Source organism: Mesoplodon bidens (assembly GCF_964165515.1).
Source record: "Mesoplodon bidens genome assembly, chromosome: 9".
NCBI classification, from domain to species: Eukaryota; Metazoa; Chordata; class Mammalia; order Artiodactyla; family Ziphiidae; genus Mesoplodon; species Mesoplodon bidens.
The window spans coordinates 82,690,996-82,715,192 of record NC_138166.1 but is presented as its reverse complement, the minus strand read 5'-3'; the positions used below and the strand labels follow the sequence as shown (position 1 = coordinate 82,715,192).

Genomic DNA, 24,197 nt, shown 5'->3' with positions numbered 1-24,197 from the left:
TGAGAGAGGAAGGGCAGATAGAAGAAGTCTGGGCAGTGGGAGAACGCGGGGCCTCCCTGGAGGTGGTCTTCCTGTCACGGGGTGTTAAGGATGCTCGGGGGACGTGGGAATGTGTCAACTAGAGCCCTTCCTCACCCCGGGCGGGGCTGCCATGGAGAGCAGCCTCGGGGCTCCCTCCGCGCCTCCTGTGCTCGACAGAAGCCATGTGGCTTCTCCTCCTGTACACTGAGAGGCGCTGCTGGTTCCGAGGCCTCATGAATTTCTGACTTTGCCATTCTTCAGTGGTGTTTGGCTAGGTTATCTCAACAACTGACTAAAATTCTGTATGGGGAAGCAAGAACCAAATGCTTCCAGAGTCATCTCTAGCTTCGCTGTACTCACCCCACCCCCTGCGTCAACTGGCAAAAAAACCCCAAAAAACTAGATAGGCAGCAGATAAAGGTGAAACTATTGCATCAGACTTGCTACTGACAAAGACAATGGCTTCCAGGGTTCGAGCCTGACCCTTGAAACACTCTGGACTGAAAGACATGTCAAAAAGATCAAAAGGTGAGAGGTTGGATCTGAATCCTGGGATCATGTGCAGACAGGCTTGATGATGTTATATGCAAATACAGTGTTCCCCAGCGAAGCAGGAAACAGGGCACACTATTACCACAGACGGGCCTATCAACCCATAACAGAAAGACATACGTGTGCTGTCTGATTCTCAGGACGTGGCCCAAGCAGTTGGCCTTAAGGAAGACCGAGAGAATTCTTCAGTGCTCGGGGACAGCTGCTGTTTACGAAGTACTGCTTATTAGAACCAAAGTCATGTCAAGTGAGAGGCAATGTAACAGACAGATGGCATGGCAGAGGGAAAGGGGAAATATGACCCAAGGTTAGCTCAGTGAGGTAAAGAATGGTCCGATCTCAGGGTCCAGGAACGACATTCTCTTGTTTCATCAACTGGGTCTAACTATTCAGATGCAGATAAGGAAAAAAACTGTCTCACCGGAGCTTCCTCTCCAGGTCACACAGTGCCCTCAGCCTGTGGGTGGTTATTTGTCATCTAGGGCCTGGCAACCCTTTACTACACACGTGGGAATGACGAGGGGCTCCTCAGGGATCTCGCTACCATGCCTTTCAGCATTCTCCAGGTGGAACAGGGCTGAGTGCTCCCATTTTGCAGATGGTGAAACCAAGGTAGGCAGTCACATGTCAGATATAAAACAGAACCCAACCATAAAAAGCCATGTGTGAAAGCAGTGAGAGCCCTGGCATGATTCTCCAGGGACAGTGACTCAGGGTGTGATTGTGTAATTCTGAAATCAATGACAACACAGTTCGCCAGTCTCCCCACCTTCCTCCCACAAATACCTGAAGGGCCAAAACACAGAGCAAAATAAAATGCAAGTTATAAAGCTGCTGATGTGTTTAGAGTGGAAGTGCTGAGATTAGAAGGAGGAAGTGGTTAAGTGCACCCTGGGCGTTTGGAAATGGCCACGTCTGCAGCCCTGTAAACTGATGAAGGATGAGCTCTGGCCGTCTCTGCCAGGCAAACAGAGAGACCGGCCCCACGCTCAGGAGCGAGAGTGCAGCTATAAGAGGGCATGAAGATAAGCAACGACTATTTAGCAAATACCAGTATCCTCCTACAAGGAATCTTCCAATTCCGAAAGTGACCCTATTCTAAAATTACCAAGTGGCAAGCGGCCAGGCCAAAAATCCATGTCCAATCAGTGGTAATGGACTATTTGTTGCATCTCCTCATATAAGGTTGCAGTGTTGCTATAAAAATCCTGGGTCAGTACTTTTAGATTTATTTAACTGGAGAGGTAACGGCATCCCAGCACTGCAAGCTCTGGAGAGACTTCTGAAGTGCAGTGGCGTATGCAGGGCTCTGGTTGGGGAAGGACGGACCTGTTGGTCTTCTTTGCATGACCTTCCATGTCTGGGTATATACAGTCAATGCCAAGATCCTTTCCTGGTGACCATTACACAGAATTCCAGTGTACCAAGAGAAGGGAAAGGGAGAAGAGGAAGGCATTATGCTAACCTGGAAAGAAAAATCACACGGTGAAGCAGCTTCCAATTCGACCTTTCATTCCTGGTTCAATGGATAGCTTTTGTCCTTGCTGCAATGAGTGTCCCAAAGGGTTTGTCGTGGGTCCTTTTCTTATCCATTTTAATCCTGGCTAACACCTAGATCTTTCTTTAGAGCTCCTGCCTGGCACTCCACTCTCCTCCAGCCCTCCAACTGAAAACAGATCAAAGATAAACTCAATGGCAATCAGACTACTGTGGTCATGGTAAGGTGGTATGGAGACAAAAAAGACCACCACTACACCATCAGAGGATACGGAAGCATGGACCAGCCAGGCTCTAAATAAGTCATCCCTGTATCCCCCATTTTCAAGTCCCAGTGACACTGGGAAATGAGTAGGTCAGAGTGCAGTACAGAGACAGCACGGGAGAGCCCCTGGTGTTGGCAGACCATCCTCCAAATACCCCACGGCAGTTGGAGTGCATGGCACAGACACTCCAGCCACTCCTTCTTAGATGTCCACATGGTATGTATGGAGTCCTGGCTTCCCCCTCTTTGGTGATGGGTGGCTTATCTGTGGTCCACAGTCAAGTCTAGAAGAGGCTGTGTGTGTAGGTTCAGGACTTCTCAGCATTAGTGTTTCCACTGAATGTGACCCTGCCTAGAAGGAAGCTGTTCTAATGTGCAGGAAGATGCAGAAGCAGCGGCAAAGAGACCCTGACTTTGATCTTCTTTGTAGGAGAGAGACTGGCTGACCCCTGATTCCACTTAAATGCTCCCAACACACAGGCCTGTGCCCAGCCCACCCTGCCTGCTCTGGCTATGGAGGTTTGTCCTCGGTGAAGTTCCAATCCTAGCTTTTAGCTAACATCCAAGAGAATTTTCATTCATAATAAAAATGATGCTGTGAGCTGTTGCTCACTGAGTGTTTACTACCTACGAGGGCACCAGTGCTGGGCACGTTACATATATACATTATCTCCACAGTAACCCTATAGAGCAAGTGCCCTCATTATAAGTGAGGCACTTAGGTTTAGCAGGTCGGCTGCACTGCATAACCCCAGGGGCACCGTTCATACTGAATTCTATTACGCACTGAGATTGCCCTGGTTTTAGAGAGGGTAAGGACCATGTCCAACGTCACACAGTACATGGTGAACCTGGAATGAGAACCCAGGTCTGACTCTGCACACATTACTAACAGAGTCTTTGTTAAGTGGCCGGGAAGAGAAAGATGTACTTAAATAGGCAGACATGCTGTTCAGACCAGGTTAGGGGATCTTTGCTGTTAATTCTCAAGCTTGCTCATCATCTTATTTCATACACCACTGCTTTTCATAACAGACCATTGGTCACTTTCATTTTCAAAATCCATTTAAGTTCAGCTGACCAGAAACTGTCATGGGTAGAGCGGCAAGTGGGAAGTTCATCTATGAAGCCAGGTTTGGAACCCAGAGGATCTCGTCCAGTCCGGCAACAGACACAGGCAGTGGGCATGCTAATGGCAAGAGGGCAGGGTTAAGGTTGGCTCTTCCACCAGTGCAGTCAGGCTTGTGTCCCTGGGGGAGTCACACGTGAAAAACCAGAATGTTAGTATTACCTGGAGAGCAAATGCAATCTACAGTCCGCTTTTCTTTGCGGGCAGCTCAGGCAGCCCTGCTATTGTTTATTAAGAGTCGTGTGCTAAAATGGTATCAGTTGAATTATATAATTCCAAGGGGAAATTATTAACGTTCAGGCAGTGGGCGTGTCTGGGAATAGTTAGGACAAACAGAACAGGGAGGCATGGGGCCTGAAGACCCCTGAACATGCCAGCATGAAAGCTCACACTCAAGTCTACATGGGCGTGGGCCAGTGTGTTGGGGTCTGAGGTGAAGCTCTTCTGGAAACAGAGTGGGCAGTCTATATGAGGCCGCCTTGCGTGTGAAAAGTAAATATGATCTGCTGGTCGGAAGGTATTAATAAAACAGAACTAATTTCCAGATTAGGCTTCCAGAAAGAAGTGGACAGACTTCATAACAAGGGATTTCATCCGAAAAACACAAATTCTGAGTCCCTTTTCTTCAGCCCTCTGTCATTATATTAAGAGTGTTAGCTCCCCCCGCCTTTTTAAAAAAGAGAACCCTAACCAAAGTTTAAGAAGCAGTGAACATCCAGGGTGATTGAAGAGGTAAGAGATATCTAAATTAAAATAAATGGCACCCAGCTCACCCGGCAGGCACCTTTACTTCTGAGGAGTCCACCAGTCTCTTACCTCCTGATAGCAATTCTCCATTTGTTCCGGGTCAGAGGCTCTCCATAGTTCTACAGAAGGTAGACCAGGAGGCTGAATGTGCCCGGCAATAGCCGTCTTCCACAGGGATGACTCATAAAGAACATCGTTTTATGTCAGACAGGCAGAAAGTATCGAATACCATAGGTGGCAGGGGTTCTGCTTAGCAAGGCTCTGTTTGAAGGTTTTTTACGACCTTACGTTTGTAGTGATTATCTGTTAGCAAACCAGTAAATGCATTCTCCAGCGGCAATCACTGCCCACTATACTCGCTTCCAGGCCTCAATTTAGATGAAGTTCAAAGTAAGTACTATGGACTATTATAGCAGAAAGATGCAAGAGGAAGTCATGTTTGAGCCTTTTACAGCTTTACTCTGGGACTGATGTGGGTTAGAACTAAAGATGGAAAGGAAAAACCAGTGCCAGGGACTGCCTTAGCATTGCCAAGGCTTCCACCTGTGGAGGAAACAGAGTGTGGCAGGTCTAAAGACTATACCTCTAATTTCCTTGTGCTGGAAGGAATATTAAGAAAAACCAAACTGAACTGGCAGAAAAAATACAGAAGTCTGTCAAGGAAGAGTTTACAATAGTAGGGACCCATTGTCCAGGGAAAGGAAGAATCCCTCTGCTGAAAAGGATTTTCTTCCCTGAGATAGAATTACTTTCTTGAGACCTTCCTATATATCCTAAGGAGGCCACATCTCTTGTGGGCCTAAACCTTATTCTGCCCACAATCCCAAGAGCCAGCCCGGGATGCGAACACTAGCCTCTGGAGGGCAGTGAGGCCTATCAAACCTCTACCAGTCAGGCTGTATGACATAATTACAGGTAATAGGATCTTGGCCAAGCCAATGAAGGATTAGGCCCAGCAGCTATTTCAGAAGAATGGATGCAATTCTATGCTTGACTAGCTACGAAAGTTCCAAGCTGAAGAATAGGGGAACAGACAACAGCCAGCTGAGCCAGCAGCTTTGCAGAGAGGAATCCCACTGGAGCCGGCACACTGCTGGCACCCATCAGCGTATGCTGCTGAGCTTGCTTGGGAAGAGACCGGTGACTGGCTCCCAAGGAGTTTAAAAGCCGATAAGGGAGACCAGCAGCCAGGGGAAGGGGCAAGAAAGGACAATGTGACAGTCTTCATTTTAGCCTCACCTATTCTCACTCTGATGCCACTTTCACTGAATGGGACTAGAATGGGAATTGAAGGCCCTCCTTCTAGAGCTTTTAGAGATACCTGGCAAGGGCCAGGAGCCCAGAAAGGAAGGGGCTGTAAGTGAGCAGATAACAGCCTGGTATTCATGTGGTGCTTACAACCTATCAGTGAACAGGAATTTGAACTTCAAAATAAATGCTTCACCTCATTTAATAGTTAGATCAACAAAAGCAAAGGATGGAAAACAACCAGGGAGGGAAAGAGACAAGTAGCCTATATTAGGAGAGTGGGGAAGGGACACTAACACTTTCTTTGTGAACACTGGAATTAAACAAAACAAAACAAAACATTCAAATACCATTATCTCATTACCCCATCTGTAAGATGAGGAGACCCAGGGAGGTCAGGGTCCCATAGGAAGCACACAGTCAGGTCTGAGTAATGGAATTTTTCAGTGAGAAGTTCCTAAATTAGCAGCTGTGTGTCCAACCTCTATACTCCAGAGACTCCCTCTCCGCCCCACAAATGCTAAGCTTAGAGAGCTTTCCGGAAGAACTGTAACAGACAAGAACAGGCCTTCTTCCCGATCTCCAGAATTAGGTCACAGGGAATCAATCAGTCGATTTAATGAACATTTATTGAGTATCTCTTACACACGAGGTAAGATATGAAAAACAAAGACCAAAGCATGCTTCTTGACCTTGAGGAGCCAACAATCTAATGGGGAGACCAATACAGACAGATCCCTTCAGCATCGTTGGCCAGTCCATGACAGATGTCTGTACAGACAAGGAGCTTTGGGGACTGACAGAAGGCCATCTCACCAGGCCTGAGAGATCCAGGGAGGGCTTCTGAGAGGAGGACAGGTGGGAATAAGAGAGCAAAGAAGGAGGGTGGTTGGTATACTGGGAGGAGAGCTTAAGCCGGCCCAAGGGGTGGGAGAGATGGAATGGAATGTTATGTATGGAGAATCTTGAGTATAATAAAGTCAGTTTTGATGAGGTGCAGATTGTGAAATGAGTAGTGGTGATACATGAAGTTGAAAGGTTATCAAGGATATATGTAAACTAAGGAGATTAAACTTCATCCCAGACGAAACGGGGAGTTACGTATTTATAAACAATGCACTTAAGTCAAAATTTCTCTTTTAAGAAAGGTGAGAAATAGAAATATGCATATACATGAGGAAACTTATATGAAGGCAGGTTAGCGAGGAATCATACAAAAATTAAGGCCCACAAACGCCAAGCAACAGATGAAGCAGGAATCAGGCAGTCAAAAGATACAAGAACTGTGACAAGAGGAGAGTCGATATTTTGGGAGGCAGGGTCACAGCAAATTCCTCAGACCCCTCTGCAGTCTTGAGAGACCCCAGAATCAGACTCGGTGGCACTGACCACTCAGTCAGTGCTGGGCCTCCAGGGAGATCCTTTACTAATTTATTAGTTCCAGACATTTGAGGGTTGAGAAATACACAGCATGGCTAAAAAGAATGACCACCTTCTAACAGCAAAACTGGCAAGATTGGGGGAGAAAAAGCACTCGATCGGGAATACAGACATTTGGGTTTTAGCATTTGTCCTACAATAAGCTCTGTGAATAGAGGCAGTTCACTCTGCATCTTAGTTTCCAGAACTGTAAATCTTGGGGTAATATTTTTCTTATAAGTTTGCTGTGAGATTAAAACAAAATATTATATATGAAAGAACTTTGGCACTAGAAAACGCTATACAAGACTGATCACTATTAAGACAGAGAGTCTTTACCTGAGCCCCCCACTTCCCCGTCAAAGAAAATAGTCTTAAATTAATTGAAAAAACAGACTGAAAGACCCCTGGTGGGTGATGAACTGTCAAGAATGTGCGGGGAGGTGAGAAAAGTCTTAGTCCCCAAATAGCCTTTAACGCCTCCTGGGATAAAAGAGCTGTTTAGAAAGCTGGCCTTACTGCCTTCCCTTTCCTGGGAAGTGGTAGAGATAATCTACAATAGGGTGTCTTTGTACAAGTAAGTGCAATATTGCTGGACGGCTGGCTTGCTTTTCCAGTGGGTTATTATTCCCGGCTCAGCAAGGGCTACCAAGGGGCACGGCACTGACAAGAGTTGGAGAGCTGTGGGTGTCCTCCACCCTGGTGGATTTCCCCATGGCTCGAACCATCCTCATCGCCTCGATCCGGAGGAGTAACGTGGCTACTGTTCCACCTCCCACACGTCTCCTGGACAGGGAGGGGGCCTGCACAGACAGACAGGAGCAGGAAGGGTGAGAGGGCACACACCACAGTGCTCTGGGCAAAGACAGGGCGTGGGGAAAACACTATTTACATCAGTGGTGAACTGCTTAGACCGGTTTATCTTTTTCAGACAAGATGCAGCACACTTGGTGCTGAAACAAAGGAGAAGGAACCACTTTCCTTTTATTTAAGTATTCTTTCCCACACAAACCCCTCCATAAATATATACCAATATTCACTGCTGAGTCCATATTTCTCTGAAACATAAATACTTGCTCTTGAAACGGCAACAGTTGCCTGTAATGCTTTCATGCATTTTTGTTTTTAAAAGAGCACGGGTAGTGGGAGGGAGGGCATCCAGGACTGAGCCCTGGCCACTGCAGCCTGCAGAATGAGCTCCCCAGGGGGACATCCTCCCTTTTGATGCCAGCAGGAAGAAGGGAAATAGGTCAGGGCAGCAGCCAGAGTTTTCGGCTCACTGTCCAGCACGAGGACGTCATTTTCCAGGCAGCAGCAAAGGGCAGTTTCGGAGATCTCAGGACAAAGGGGTCACGGAGAAAGGCCCTGGAAATGAGCCCCCAGCCCCTCCCTGGGACCTGCACCCGCTACAGCCTGGAATTGTGAAGAGGGTTCAACTGCGGCACTGATCTCCTTTAATAATACTTTACATCCCCCTCTCTAAAAGCGCAGGTTTTCCCAACGGAGCTGTAGAGGTAGCAGCGGGTCAGTGAGCGAGGGCTGGCTAGGTGGCCTTCCGAAACGAAGGTGTGGAGAGATCCCAAATGACTGTTTTATTCACAGGAAGGGCCTCAAAAGGAAGAGGATGGCTTGGGATTGCTGGATCAATGTTTTAGATAGGAATGCCACTGCAGAAAAGAATCACTTACCCAGGACCACATGATAACGGGAGTGTGAAAACCTCGGAGCCTGCACTTTTAAGCCGGTTATCTAATGCTCTCTCTCACCACTACTTCTGGGAAGACGCTAGCAACGGGTACAATTCCCCATCTGGGAAATTACACCAGATCTTCCTGTCCTTGGCAGTGTGGCAGGGAAATGCCTGAAAGAGGCAGCTGTATAGGGGGAGGGGGTGTGCCTGGCAAAGGGGGTGTCACCAAGCACATGCCGTCCAGTGGGACACAATGATCTCATGTTGTGTGGTCCAGAAGTAGCCCGGCCTCAAAGGCCGGGGACATGAGAACAAACTCATTTTCAGGGCTGTACCAAGCCATTTAAACCCAACTTGGCAAAACCTGTACAGCACGGTCAGCAAACATTTTTGATAAAAACATAGTAAATATTTTTAGCCATTGCAGACCATATATCCTGTTGTAACTGCTCAATTCTGCTGTTATAACATGAAAGGAGCCATAGACAGTACATAAAAAGGTTAGTATGGCTGTGTTTCAATAAAGCTTTATTTACAAAACTGGCAGTGGGCCGGGTCTGCCCATCCCTGCTATACACCAGCTGAGTGAGGCTGAGAAGAACGGCTGAAGGCCTTTCAGAGTTTCCTGGCTGCCTTGGCCTTCAAGGTCACAAAGAGAATCAGGTAACAACATGGTGTCTAGCTTACTGTTCATGACCTGAAGCTGGCGGCACCACCGGAACACCCAGACCACTGACCTGAACAGTCCTTCCAGACTCCCGACTCAGGGAAAGGAACAAAAGCCAAGAGGAACCAGTGGCTGAGGAGAACGACCATGGAGAAAAACAGAGAAAAAGAAGAAAGGTGATGAAAGGTGGCAGGGGAGACACTCAGGAAAACGAGCTGAGTGAGGGCCAGAAACGTCAGGCGCTCCGTCCTGACTCGTGTCATCGTAAAAACACATTCCAGGAAAGCAGGGCTCTCAGGTCTCAAGATAATGGGGGCCAGCTGAAATGAGAGGAGTCTCATGTGAGACGGTACAGGCTCCACATGAGGATATGGGATAGAAAGACTACAAGTCTGTCTCCACCCAAAACTGAGAAGCAGACAGGCAGCAATTCCTGCTCTCTCTGCCCAAAGCTAAGACAACCCACCTCATAAACAGGGAGTCGCTTTTCAGGGCCAGGTACCCCACACCCCAGCTTTCTGTCTGCTCCCCGGCAGGGGCTGACCTAGGGGTGGTGGTCATTACACAGTCTCTCCCCTACTTCACATCCTTCTCAATTCAGTCTATGGGTTCTGGAGTCCAACTTAATGGCCATATCTCTGTGGGATCACACACGGGGCCCAGGAGGGGCTGTGAAATCATGAGATCCATGTGCTACTAACTCCTTTCCTACACAAGAGTGCAGACTTACAGCGACTGGGAAAAGCAGGCAGGGGGCAGAGAAATCCTGGCCCCAAAATAAGATAATAAAAAAGAATTTAAAGGAGGGGTGGGGCAGGATCAAGGCCAGTCACATCTTCACAACACCTGATTAACTGAGCTAAATGTGATTATCAAGGGAACGGGCACAAGGTAAGAAAACCCACTCAACTTCGGCCAACAGGACAGCAGCTCGGCCCCAGAGGAGTTCCTGGAGTGGAGGCTGCCCTGAAGGTGAGAGGCGTGTTCGGTGTGAGGCTGCGGACCCCTGCTCAGCCATCCAGGAAACCCCGTGGCCCTTCTCCTAAGGGTGGGAAGGACCTCTAGGTCTGAGGACCAATCCATCAGGCTTTTCTAGATCCTTGGGGGGTGTGGGGGGGGGAAGGTGGCAAAGAGAAACGCTCCCCAGGACAACCCCTGGAATAAAAATGAAGGTACTATACAGGTAGAAGTAAGTGAATAAACCTATAACAAAACAAAACCCTCTCTGCATTCCTACACCGTTCAGAAAAGAGTTTTCATATATTATATAAAGGAAAATGCCTGGGAGAGTAGGCTGTAACTGGTTCCTTTAGTCAGAATCTCAAGTTATCCTTTCTTTAGGCCATACCCATCTTTCCTCTGGATAAAGACCTTTCAAAACAGTCAGCCCAAGTAATCATACAAGCAGCTAAGAAAATGTAGTAAGGTTCTCAATCAAGAGGCCCCAACCCACGGCTACAAAAGATGGGGATATTACAACCAAGAAAGATCAATACCAACTTTGGATTACACTAAGGATCTGCAAACTTACATGTCAGATGCACCAACGAAAATGAGGAAAACTTTTTATCTTTTTCAACAATCAAATATCAGCAAATACACAGACAAAGGTAAGGTCATAATAACCATGAGAGAGTAAAAGAGTTTTGGGCCACTCACTCCTTTCAGTGGTCAGTATTCTCTTTGACCCCCTTGTGCTTTTGGATATCACCAGCGGGCCAGAAACATGATCAGGAAGAAAAGTGGCTGGGGAAACAAGAGTTGAAAAAGAAAGGGAAAGAAGCTTTAGGAGACGGGAAACAACAGGAAGAGGAGTATGGTGAGCAACGAACAGAACGGTGACTCAGAGAGTAAGTGATGAGGATGTCACTAACACACGTCTTGGGCAGTCCAGTGAGGGGATTTCCTCCCCCTGTCCAAAGCACAACCAACCAACAAACATCTGTTTCTGGGCTTCCCTGGTGGCGCAGTGGTTGAGAGTCCGCCTGCTGATGCAGGGGACATGGGTTTGTGCCCCAGTCCGGGAAGATCCCACATGCCGCGGAGCGGCTGGGCCCGTGAGCCATGGCCGCTGAGCCTGCGCATCCGGAGCCTGTGCTCCGCAACGGGAAAGGCCACACCAGTGAGAGGCCCGCGTACCGCAAAAAAAAACCCCCAAAAAACAAAACAAACAAAACCAAAAAAACATCTGTTCCTACTTCCTCTGTAAAGTCTTTAAGTCACGACGTTGAGGGGACTCACCTGCTTATTCCAACATGAAACAGCTCTGTAGTTCATTATCCAAAGGGGATATTACAGAGGGGAATTCTAAAATATCTGCGCCTTGGACCTAATTCCTGTGCAATGTCAAAAAATTTCAACAGCTACTGACAGACAACAGGAGTGTTTGGATTCTTGAAATACTTCTCTAGTGGGAAGCTATCTTTAACTGATAACAATTCAACCTATGTTGTGGAGTTACAAAACAGGGGGGAGGGGAAAGACACCTTGCATGCCAACATAAGGATGGCTTCTTCACAAACAAATACATCTGACCACAAACAAAATAGAGCAGAATGTGAGACTGATGAGACAATTAAGGGCATTAAGCACCACCCCCCAATATATTCACTGACGTTTCAAATCAAAATGAGAGATGCGGAAGCTTATAAACAGGTATCTGTACCACTTAGCAACCCAAAGAAGACCACACATCTGCTCCCAAAAACCTACAAAGACTCATGAGCAAGATAACCTCTAGAACCCCCATAATCTTTTTCACGGTGTGTATTATGATATTGCATTAAAGCAGGAGGTACCCTATGGGTTTGTTAAAAAAAAAAAAAAAGAAAGAAAAAGGCAGATCTAAAACCCTAAGCCTGAGCCCAGCACACTCCCCACTGTTCCTTTTTTGTGCCCACCTAGCAGGATGAGTGACTGGCATACTCCTGGAAAGAAGATGGATCTGTTGACTATGACTTGATAAAAATTAGCAGGTAGATGGGCACCATGGCAGCTGAGCAGCCTAACTCCTGCCTGCAAGAGTCAGCCCAACAGGCAGAAACAAAAATACAATTAAATTAAGTCAGAAAACCCGCCACAGAAAACGCAATTACTCAAAGATACAAATAAACGTTCAAAGAAAATTGGCCCCTGACAGGGTTAGTCAAGCTTCTAAATCCAGCTGGAGGCAGGCAGCTCAGCTAATTCGCCAAGGAGGAGACTGCAAGGCCTTAAGCTCTCAGCCTTAGGATCCTGGCTGGGCCGGCCTGGTGTTCATCCCACATCTCAGGCCGCCCACGGTGAGGAACAATTGGAGGGCGGCTGGCCAGTGAAGCAGGGCTCAGGGAACGGGATGTGGGCAGACACAGAACGGATCATGGCCGTGGAAGGCCGAGCACCGGAAAAAGGGACGGACTGATCTCCGCCATCAGAGCGAGTGAGCCCCACTTTCTCCCCCCCCCTCATCCAAGAAGCCCCTGGAAGATGCCCTACCTCTCGCTGCAGCACCAGCTCCTTGGTGAAAAGCGTTGCTTCCTCACTGAACGGCTCTCCCTCCTGCACCAAGCCTGGGAGGTTCCGGGCTCCTCGGGGGCATTCGATGCCTGTGTCAGAAGAAAAGAAGAATTTGTGATGAAAAGGGGTCCACTAGGCCTGGTGTCCAGCAGGGATGGTCCCCTGACCCTTGTAACGAGACAGGCATTTGATCAGAATGCCGTGACACGAGGTAGGGCAGAGGCAGTGGTTGAAGGCGAGGCGTTTAGTTCGCCGGAGGTGGGAAAAACTAACACTAACACAGCAGCAACGGCGAAGGGGGGATCCCAGTCACAGAATCTGGGAATTATTAAGACCATCCGGGGAGTTCTAAATAAGATATGCAGGAAACACACATACCCCAACAGGCGGCATGAATCCTCATCTTGGACTCGGACTCCTCACTCCTTACGGGCCTACAGTCTCACTGCTTTAACCATCCCTTACATAAATGGCTCTCTCACCTAAATTACACTGATATCCCCAGCCATTCTGCCTCCTGAGAGCCATTCCGGCCACTTTCTCTTTACTCTCTGACTTTCGCATCCAATTCTAAAGTGTTAACTTGGTGTCATTTTCCTCTTCAAATTAGCTTCCCCCTCTCTCCTCTGGCTACATTTGGGACAACAGTACCATCGGTATGTCATTCAGAAGGAGAGACAGAAAAAACAGAATCCTGATGAAGTATCAGGTGTCTGGAGCCAGACAGACCTGGATTCACACCCTAACTGTAAATTATTAGGATCTGTGACCTTGGCCAAGTTACTGAACCCTTTCAAAGCCTCAGTTGTCCTATTTGTAAAAACCTACTTCACATGGCTGTTGGGTGAACTAGGGGAGATTATTAGGTAAAATATTTAGTACCATGCCTGACATATGGAAAGGTTCAATACATTTTAGCTCTTCTTATTTTACCATTATTATCACTGACACAATGACCCACTCTCAGAATCTCAGTCATCTTTCAATCTGCAAACTAGATTGTAAGATTCCTGAGGACAAAATCTTACCCTTCACACTCCTACGTATTCAGGGACAGTATTTTATACAATATAGGTGCTCCTAACCAAGGTAGACTGCCTCTTCTTTCTCTCTGATTCAATCATTCATTTTGCAAATATTTATCACCAACAGTGGTCACCTGTGAGAGGCCATGAACTATGTCACATTTTAATGTCTGGATTAGACTTATAAATATTTCCAAAATATTCAAACTGCAGCTGTAATTACGAAGCCAAAACTTGAACTAGGCTAGAGAGACATAGGAAAAGAAGATAATCAAAATATGCGGGGGTGTGAGGAGGGATGTGCACTTAGTGCTCGTGTCTCTAAGTAACTGCTGGCAAGAAGGCAGGACTGGAACGTGTTTCCTCTTATTTACAAACAGCCCCAGGTGAAGTTACAAAAGATCTGGCACAGGGAGGTGCGGCAGCAGACACCCGCTGGGAGCCTCTGGGAGAAGGCGGGCCACCACTGCCGGGACAGAAGGTACATCCCTTACGGATGAAGCCAGGTGGCTGCTCATGTTTCTGGCCACAGCACAGATTCAAGGTCATGGAGCTCGGAGGAGAGGTAATAGTGTATACCCTGGTCTTTCAGAAGCTCAAGAACAGAGCTTTCTCTCCAAGCCTCAAAAAAGGAACACATGACATCAAACAGAACTCTGGACGGGGAGCACGGCACAAGGAGAGAAACCACAGCAGGAGAGCAGCTGGAGCTGGCGCCAGGACCACTATCCTGCTTGCACAAAGACGGGGATGGTGAAAGTCCTACCCGAGTGTCACCTGGGCAAGAGCACCAGGGCTGCCTCACTCTCTCCCGGCACTTCAGTGCCAGGCTCTGAGGCAGAAGTGGAACCAATTTTTGAAAAAGACATCGAGAAACTCACAGAACCAAAAAGCCTGAGATTAACCTTGAAAGGAGAGATGGGGGAACAAGTAAAATGAAAGACAGCCATGATTCTTACAACATTAATTGCCAAAAACATTTTTCATTCTGTATCTGTGAACTAAGCAAAAATTATAATTGTCAGAAAGAAAAATAAACAATTCTACTGAAACTTCTGGTCACATAACCATAGGTAAAGCACTGTTGAGGAAACAAGAGTAACAGTTTGTTTCTGACTCGTGGATGAGGCAGAACTGGGGTGCTGTTGGTGGGACTGCTGTGTCACTTAAAGGACCCAAAGAGTCTCCCTAGCTGAGCAGATGTCCCCACTCTATCCCTGTAGCTGCCTTGGTATTCTGAAGTCTCAAGAGAGCAAGAGACCCCAGCAGCCCTCTCTGAATCCTGGGAGACCACCAACTGATTAAACTGAGAATCAAGATGGCCCCGTGAACCCAGGGAGTTGAACACATCACGCTGAAATGGATTCAGATCACCTTCCTGGAGAGAAACCCATGGGCCCGTGGTGACCAAACACCAACCACTGCATGTGGACCCAGAGGCAAAGGACGGCCTACGTTCCACTGTCCCTCTATTTGCCAGGAGCTGGGCTCCAGCTCTTCAAGAGGAGAAAGCTGAATCAGGATGTTTCCCTGCCCTTTAAGTGGAAAAAGTAAACACATCCAAGTACATCAATTCCCGTCAGGCAGGTAGGTAAGAGAAAGGAAAGCGAACAGAAAATTTCCTTGAGAACAAGAATACCATCTCTGCTTTTATCATTTACTTCCCTTTCTGCTGGGCTGACTCTTCCCTCTCTTGGACCTGTCTCCTCTGAAGTAACCCCTTCCCAGTCAAAACCTGTCTCAATGTCACATCTCAGCTCACGGTCAGGGACGGCTTAGTCGACACTACTTACTAGGATAGAGAGAAGTTGTGTCTTAAAAATAGACCCAGTGGGAGCAGGTATCAAACAGTGAAACCCAGCTAAACCCAGGTATAAGCGCTAGGAGAACAAAGAGCGGGAAAAATAAGTATTTACTGAGCATCCTTGACTATCTATGAATTGACATAAGGACCCAAATCACCAAGCTACTAAGTGGCCAATCTAAACCCTAGATTGTCAGATGCTAAAGCTACTGAGCAAAAACCCAGTTTTGGAGTTGAGTACTGCTGTCCCCAGAGGGTGTTAGACAAGGTAGGAGTGCAGGGCCTGGGGACTCGATTTCTTGTCGGGCAGGTGAGTGGAGACACAGCTGGGGTTTATATGTAATGGCGGACGGGCCCTCGGCACCGGGTCGTCACCGTAGCAGAGGTGCAGGCACTGTTGGACCGGAGCACAGAGGCCAGGGAACCCCTAGGTTCCAGCCCTAGGCGGGATCCCAAAACAGGGCGCGTGTGGGTGAGATGGAATCTACTAGCAGACCAGGGCTCGCAGCTGGGGCCAGGACAGCGGGAACAGTTTTTATAATGTTGGATATCTGAGTGTTAGAAACCTATGAGCCAAGCTACTTCTGTAGACGGACTGTGTAGACGAGCGTTTTTCAAACTTTTAACGTTGATTATGACCCCACCCCACACTTAAATACGGGTATGTACACATATACAGCAAAGTTTCCACAGAGTAGTGGTCAATCGTGACTACATGTGACACGCTGTCTTCTCTGTTTCATGAATGAAAAAAAATACGGTTATGACACTGAATTAACTGAAGACCTCTGGTGGGGCAAGGCCCACGGCTTGGTGAACCCCGGGAGAAGACTGGGGTGTGAAGACAGAACACCGGGCAGCCCTGACGGCCCTCCTGGAGAGGTCAAAGTCTACACCGAGTGCTTACTTACCAGCTTCGGGACTTGGCTTTTGTGTCCCAAGGGATCAAGGAACAGGGCGAGAAATATGCTGTCCACTAACAGGGAGCAAGTCAAACAAGGTAACATCGTAAAGCTGGACAGACACGGCTGCTGAAAGCAGGGGAAGGCCACGTGCCATCAGCAAGAAGAGGCCCGCCAAGCCCTCCCTTTCCAAGAGCCTGGCCAGTAAGGAAACACCGTTCACGCTGCACCTTGACTCAAAGGCCACTGCAGTGCTGGGCTGGCTGTGCCGCTTTGTTACCGATACAACAGACTTAGAAAAGGTTAAAGAAAGCACGTCATGGGAAAGAAAGCTGGGGTCTCTGAAAGCAACTGCAGGGGCAGAGCTGGGCAGGCTCACCGGCGGCACAGGTGAGCGCCCGAGACGGCGAGGTGAGGAGGAAGCGAGGTGTCACTGGGTTCCAGAAGCCCTCCACAGCCAGGCCAGGAAGAGCCTGCGGTTCTGAATCGTGCACATCACCACCAACCACTGTCTTTCCTGATGAGGCCCTGACGAGGGCACATTAAGTCTGCTGCGCTCCCAATACCACAGGTGCAGGTCAACCGCCAAGCTCACCCCTGACACGGGCAAGCCATTCATATAACACAAACATTTTATTTAAAAAAAATAAAAGTTCCCCAACATTCTTGAACATTTCCTTCCCTACGATGGGGTCGGGGTGGGGGGCAGAATGGAGAGAGAGACCCCCCCCTGGGGCAGGTGCAGCTGACTTCCGCCAAGGGCAGATGCGGGAGAGGCAGGCCAGACACACCCGCCCCTGCTCCGGAGGCTCCCTGACCTCTTTAAAGCCTGACAGACAGACCTGCCTGTAGCGAAAACCCCATCATTCCTCATACCTTTTCTATGCTTTCTGGGATACGATGGCTGACCAAGACTACTTAAAAACAAAACAGAAAGAGGATGTGCCCGATCGTGTACAATTTAGAAAGAGAAAATTCATCACTAGCTATCAGCACATCATTTCTGGTTTCTACTCTGCCACTGACGAAGTATTAAACCTCTCCAAGCCCCAAGGTCTCTGTCTGTAAAATGAAGAAACTCCAAATTCTCCCCTGGCCAGAAAATCCTACAATCTGGGTTATGCCCTTTTGAGATTTCCCATCCAAGGCTTGACTCCCTGAGTATAGGGTGCCTCCTTTCAAATGTAAAATGCTGGGCTATAAAAGCATTCTGTTAAAAAGAAATTATACATTTAGAGACATTGACTAACTAGGTCAATTAACACAAACACTTTGGTCAGTCAGCTGTGGAACGAGGAGTACAAATTCTTGTTAATGATACGATAATGGCTATATAAGATCCTATTGATGGCTATGTGAGAGAGTCGTGCATCGTTCTGAATATTTTACACTGTATGTTGAGTTTTATGATAATCAACCTGGGCTCAAAGCATGGTGGCTTTTTCTTTACTGGGAGTGAAAGGGAAGTATGGCAAGTGTGGCAAATCTGCCTCCGCTAGAAGCAACAGCTTCCCAGTGGCACTTAGTCCAGCAAACAAGAGACCAGGCATTCACAGCAGGAAACAGAACTCTAGTGGAAACAGTAACCAACTGGAAGGATAGGTTGAGGGTGATTATTGCTTGTCCACTGTGTGCTCGTTACTACATGGACATTATGGAGGCAAGGGCAGAGGACGCACGCAGACCTCACCTTCGCCCTCTGCCTACTTCAGATACTTGGTGAGTTCCCTCGGCAGACCTTCCCTCCCCCCGTTTCACAAATACGCATCAGTGCCTACTCTGGGCTAGGCACTGGGTTGGGAGGTGAAAACTCAATGATGAAAAAGACTGGCTTTGTCCTAGTGAAGCTTAATTAGCAGCATGACAATATTATTTTCCCCTGCCATGGTATGAAGTATGCTATTGGTGACCGAATTTACCATTCAGTCTGTAGGGTGAAGAATGTTAAGAAATAGGGTTTCGCTGGTGGCGCAGTGGTTGAGAGTCCGCCTGCCGATGCAGGGGACACGCGTTCGTGCCCCGGTCCGGGAGGATCCTACATGCCGCGGAGCGGCTGGGCCCGTGAGCCATGGCCGCTGAGTCTGCACATCCGGAGCCTGTGCTCCGCAACGGGAGAGGCCACAGCAGTGAGAGGCCCGCGTACCGCAAAAAAAAAAAAAAAAAAAAAAAGAAATAACACATAACTGGATTATGGCAGGTGGATGCACTGGGAGGATGCACCAGACAAGTCAATCATGGGCTCGCCACTGCCATGTCCCTTGCTAAGGGTCAGCCTCAGGCAGCTGTTGTCCAGCACGTGACCCTGGCTTCTGTTCTCTCCCCGGACCAGAAGTTGGGGATGGAGGTCAGAGCAGAAGGTGAGAAATGAGGGAGGGAGGGAGGGAGGGAGGGGAGAGCTGCTACTGCACTTGATTCAAGGATAGTCAATTTATAGCAGGCTGGCAGAGGGGGGAAAAAAAGCTCTGTCTAAAGAGAAATGAAAGGTAACAGGTGAGAAAGATTCTTTCTGGAATTTGAACCGGGCAGCATGCAGAACATCAGCCCGTGAGGAGGAGGAGGAGGAGGAAGGAGGGGAGTGCGCTGCATCAGCACCGGAGCACTAACACCAGAGACCTGCAGCGAGGTCGTGGAACCACCAGACCCACGACCGCCCTCTATGCTCCGGGATCTGGGAGATCTGACCTCACCTCGAATGCTGTTTAAGAATTTCATGGATGTTCCCATAAATCTGCTCTCTCCTCTCACTGCTACCATGAGCAAGCCTATGTGAGAATCTGGCATTTCCAACCCAAATTAAACTAAAACTAAATTGCCTCTTAGGGTGGGTACTGTATCTTATTCAGATCTTTCTAGCCTCTGACACACTGCCGAGCACACAGCGGCACTACAGATCCTCAATCAATGTTGAATGAGCATCCGTGAAAAATACTTCTGGGACAGAAGTCCATACACAGAGAAGGAAATGGTTCCTGAACAGTCAGGGTCATAGACCTTATGCAAATACCAGGAGAGGGGCTGACAGCATTCCTAATTACGCACATCCCACTTCCCCATGGTGACACAACACTTCAAGGACGAAAAAGAAAGCACAGCTACACCCTTTGCCCCACGGGTCTTTGAATCAGCACATTTGGGAAACGCAACTCAAATACACAGGGGACGTGGGCGGCAACGACCAGCAGTGTGAGCGAGACCTGAGGCTGCTGCACCGCAGCTGTGTTCAGTTTCCAACTCGACAAAGGAGGAAAACAATTCCCACCCGTGACCCCATGTTCGGCTCCAGGCGGCCATGCCCGGAGCGCACTCAGAGAGCAGTGGAAGGTGACTCGGGGGTGGGCAGGCCTGCCTGGAAAGGCCAGATAAAAGGTGCTTAAATCTGTACAGCTCGGCTGAGCAGTGACTAAGAGGGTGACACGATAACAATCTGCAAGTATTTGAAAGGTGTAAACACAAAAAGGAGGGAAAATGCTTAGCCCAAAAACAGGGGGTGCAATTACTAGGGGAAAGAAAATCTGGACGAAATATCAGAAAACCTTAGTGTGGGGATGACTACAGGGTCATCAGTAAGTTTCCCAATGGAAATGAAAAGGCAATTATTCGATCCTAAAGCCGAAAGGTGGCCACAAAGCCCATCCCTCTGCTTCTGTGAAAGCAGCCCAGACCAGAGAGCTATGGTTTTACTTCCTATATTTAGGGAGAAACTTCTTAAGTAATATTCAAGTCAAAATACCTCTGCTTTAAATACTGCTCCCTGAAATTTTAACAAATTTTGTTGATCGAACCATAGCAGAGACAAAACGGCTGTTCTGGTGGGGCTTTCAGAACAAACACGGGCTTTATCGGCTAGCACGCGGCACATGGCTGGCTAGCAGATAAAGTGGAGCTAAGTAGGCTGGGGGACAGACAGCTGGGAAAGGGAGAGAGGACTAGACTCTCTCATGTCACGAAGCATCTTCATCCCTGGTCTCTAAGGCCCTGGGTAAGCACGCTATGAAATGCTGTACATTTCCCAGATAGGAAACCACGGACACCTCTCCCTTCTTTCTACATTAATACAATCCCCTGGAGTAAACGTCAAGGACAAGGCGAGGCACAGAAAGAACACCAAAATAAGCTTCCTGTCACACTGACTGCACTCCAATGCCTCTGCCTGAGTTCCTGCTGCTGCGGCTGGCCAGCTTATACCTCACAGACTCTCAGCAGAGATTTCTACCCCCACATTCAATGAGTTCCACGTCTATACTTTCCCCAGCCACCCTTCCCCCTAATGAAAAACAAAATTTAAAAACCCCCACTTCACATAGAGAGTTAAGACATCAAACTCCATATGTAGTCCAAGAAAAGTGACACATTCTTACTTTTCTACTCTTTCCCTAAGCATCAAGGACAGAATCCAGACCTCTTAAGCCATTGGCACAGCAGGCAGAGGCGGACAGGCCACCCGCCTAATCTGAAGCAACGTGGTTATCATGAATCTACATGCAAAGCCAAACCACTGTACATTGTTGGAGCTCAGAAATGTAATGCATCTCGTGTACCAGAAAAGCTTGCTCTCAGTCCTCTCTCATAAGCTTTAAAGCAGAAATCATTTGGAGGTCTCAAGTTGCAAATGTCGTCAGTGAGTCAGTTAACAACTGAGAATGGCAAACCGTCCCACCTCGGACCAGCTGGTCCTATATTTTCACATTCCCAAGATGGCCCAAACAGCAAGGCAAACGGTAGACCGGTGGGTTCCCAAGAGTTAGTTCCACACGACACAAGGCCTCAGTTTGTACTGAAAGGGTCAGAAATGAAACTAGGATTTTGCATTGTCTCAGATTCTTTCTTCTCTCCCTTGTTCTCTAAACCGCTATTTTGTTACCTCGGGGGAGGCAGCATCTTCTGGGCCAGTTTTGGAACATGTCACTGCTAAGGCTCTTTCAGTGACGAGAATAAAGGGATAAAAGAAGAAGGAAGGAATCCTAATTAAAGGGATCAAACTCCTCAGGTAATGGTAGTCAGGGAGTCGGAACTGGGCAAAAGCCGAGACTGAAGCTGTTTTTACTTCATAGTTCCAGTTGTTTGGGAGAGACTTTTGTTAGGTTGCCCTGATTTGCTAATGTTTGATGCATCTGTTGAAAGACCAGAAGCCGAAGTTAATTGGGGACAGGAGCAATGAGATCCATTCTCCACAATGTGACGGAAATTTCGGCTCCCTCTGAGGAAAGGGGGGGATGGAGGGAGGCATCTACAGAAGGGAGGGACGAGTTTCTCCGGCACAAGTCACAATAGTGTGACCGCTAGGAGAGGGGTGACGTCTCGTGTCTCATCTCCAGTTATCAGCCTGTCAATGGTGGGTCCCATTCTGCAGTTATTTGAGGGGAGGGGTATGCTAGTTCTCTCTGGAGCCACAGTAAGGAGATACTCAATAACTGTGTGCTAAATAAATGCCAGAGAGGAGAAAACCCCAGCAAAAATAGATGCAACAAACCTGTGATAACAATGTCCTCCTTTGAGTTCCCGTATGCATACTAGTTAATGCTTGGTGAGTTCATGAGGAAATCTACTTCTGGGACTTTAAGGAGAGTGAGTGTTAGATGCTACATCACTGACCACTGTCTGAGGAGGAGACGAGGAAGGGATGGCTTAGAGGCCTCACACTGGATTGCCGGCTCTCAGTCTGGCAAGCCAGGCAGTGTGCAGAACTGGCTTCATCCAACTTGGTTTATCATTGGCTTTAGACACCGAAGAATCATTCCCCAAAGGGAGGAGAGCTTTTTCAGGTGGAGCTGGTGTGGCAGATAACAATCAGGCCAGCATCAGAATAACCTTTTATGATTCTCCCCACCGCAGAGCAAGATCTGAAAAGAATGATTTTTAAAGGGAGAGAGAACTCTTGACTGAGGAACAAGGCCGTTCCCTTCCCATGACATGCCAAGCCCATGGCCATAAAGAAGCCAGCCAGGCTTTCTCTGGGGGTGTGTTTGTGAAGGGGAGGTTGGAGATGGCAGGCTGTCGGCTTCCCGATACCCATGCTCATTTGGGGGTTTGCTGTAAGCAGCAGCTGCAATAATACCACCACCAGCTAGGAGCAGAATGAAACAACCGTGCCTCTAAAAACATTTTGCATTGAGTTTCTCCTAATTATCCATATCAAAACAGCCACCTCATAGCCTCAGTACACAGAAGACAAAGCATCTGAGGTCAAGCGCTAGGCCCACAGTGGTCTTTCCAGCGACAAGCGAGCTACACGGCTCCAGCTCTCACGTAACGCTGTGGCACCATGGAGACAGCACCTAACAAGCGCAAAGCCATGTCTGAGCAGCGAGGGGGAGTTGGTTTCTATGAGAACCTCAACTTTTGCTTTTCCTGACTTATTTTAAACATGGAACTTTATCTCTGAATCAAATGAAACTCAGATTTATAAAAATAAATGTCATTTTCGGTAACCCCCAAACCCCAATCTTGGTCTTTTAAATCCCATGTTCATGGATAAAGAGAGCCATTTGAATCTCCTGTCCAGGCTGGTAGAGGACAGCTCCAGGGGTAGGGAGAAAGCCACAGGAAACCCGCACGTGGATCCTGCGACTACCAGCTTCCAGAAGGTATCCTGCCACACACCTGGCAGGCAAATGTAAAAGGTGCTCACTCGCATAAATTTCGAGTGACTTTCTCTAAACCAAGCTGTGTTGTTATTGGAACCAAATGGTTCTGAGATGTGTGGAGTACACGTCCAAACCACTGCCTTTGCTGAGCTTCCCACTCAGAGAAAATTTCTCTGAGCTTCTTCTCCTGAGGCAAATGAAATCCCAGTGTCTAGAGATTAGTATGCTCAGCCAGTGGAACTGCAGAAGGAAAAACCCAGCTACTGTCAGGAATACTAACACCCCCCAAAGCAAGGACAATGAATAAAAATCTGAGAGCTGAGAAGCTCTTAGGAAGAGCCTTCTACCTCACTACCCTTATGCTTAAGAGAAATAAATGAAAACAAGCCAAAAAGGAGAGGAATTCTGAAAAGCCAAGGTTCTTTAAGACCACAGGCTGATCTTGGATACAGAAATACATCCTATCCTGATAAGTAGCTTGAATTCTGGGCTGTGGATGAAGACTGGCCTTCACTTTTTTTGGTTAGCATCATAAAAAAGGGGTCAGTAGGGCTTCCCTAGTGGCGCAGTGGTTGAGAGTCCACCTGCTGATGCAGGGGACACGGGTTCGTGCCCCGGTCCGGGAAGATCCCACATGCCACTGAGCGGCTGGGCCTGTGAGCCATGGCTGCTGAGCCTGCGCGTCCGAGGCCTGTGCTCCGCAACGGGAGAGGCCACAGCAGTGAGAGGCCCGCGTACCGCAAAAAAAAAAAAAAAAAAGGGGGGGGGTCAGCAGACAACTTCCTGAGGACTAAATCTAACCCACTGCCTGTTTTTGTACAACCTATGAGTTAAGAACAGCTTTTACATTTCTGAATGGTTGAAAAAGAAATATTGTGACCTGTGAAAAACTGTATGAAATTCAAATTTCAGTGTCTATTTACTCTCTGGCCCTTTAGAGAAGAAGTCTGCTGACTCTTGCTCTAAAGCATGTTGTAAGCTGGGTAAAAAAAAGTTCAGGCCTTCCCTGGTGGCGCAGTGGTTAAGAATCCGCCTGCCAATGCAGGGGACACGGGTTCGAGCCCTGGTCTGGGAAGTTCCCACATGCCGCGGAGCAGCTAAGCCCGTGCACCACAACTACTGAGCCTGTGCTCTAGAGCCCGTGAGCCACAA

General features: G+C 48.0%; 1 protein-coding gene across 2 annotated transcripts in view; it reads right to left on the bottom strand.

Moving 5' to 3' along the window:
* Positions 1–24,197, bottom strand: part of SND1 (staphylococcal nuclease and tudor domain containing 1) — a 427,993-nt gene that overhangs the window by 84,846 nt on the left and 318,950 nt on the right. For both annotated transcript variants that reach the window (XM_081244332.1, XM_081244333.1), the window contains one exon: positions 12,710–12,819. In XM_081244332.1, coding sequence (XP_081100458.1) covers positions 12,710–12,819 — 110 coding nt within the window. The remainder of the gene's footprint in view (positions 1–12,709; positions 12,820–24,197) is intronic.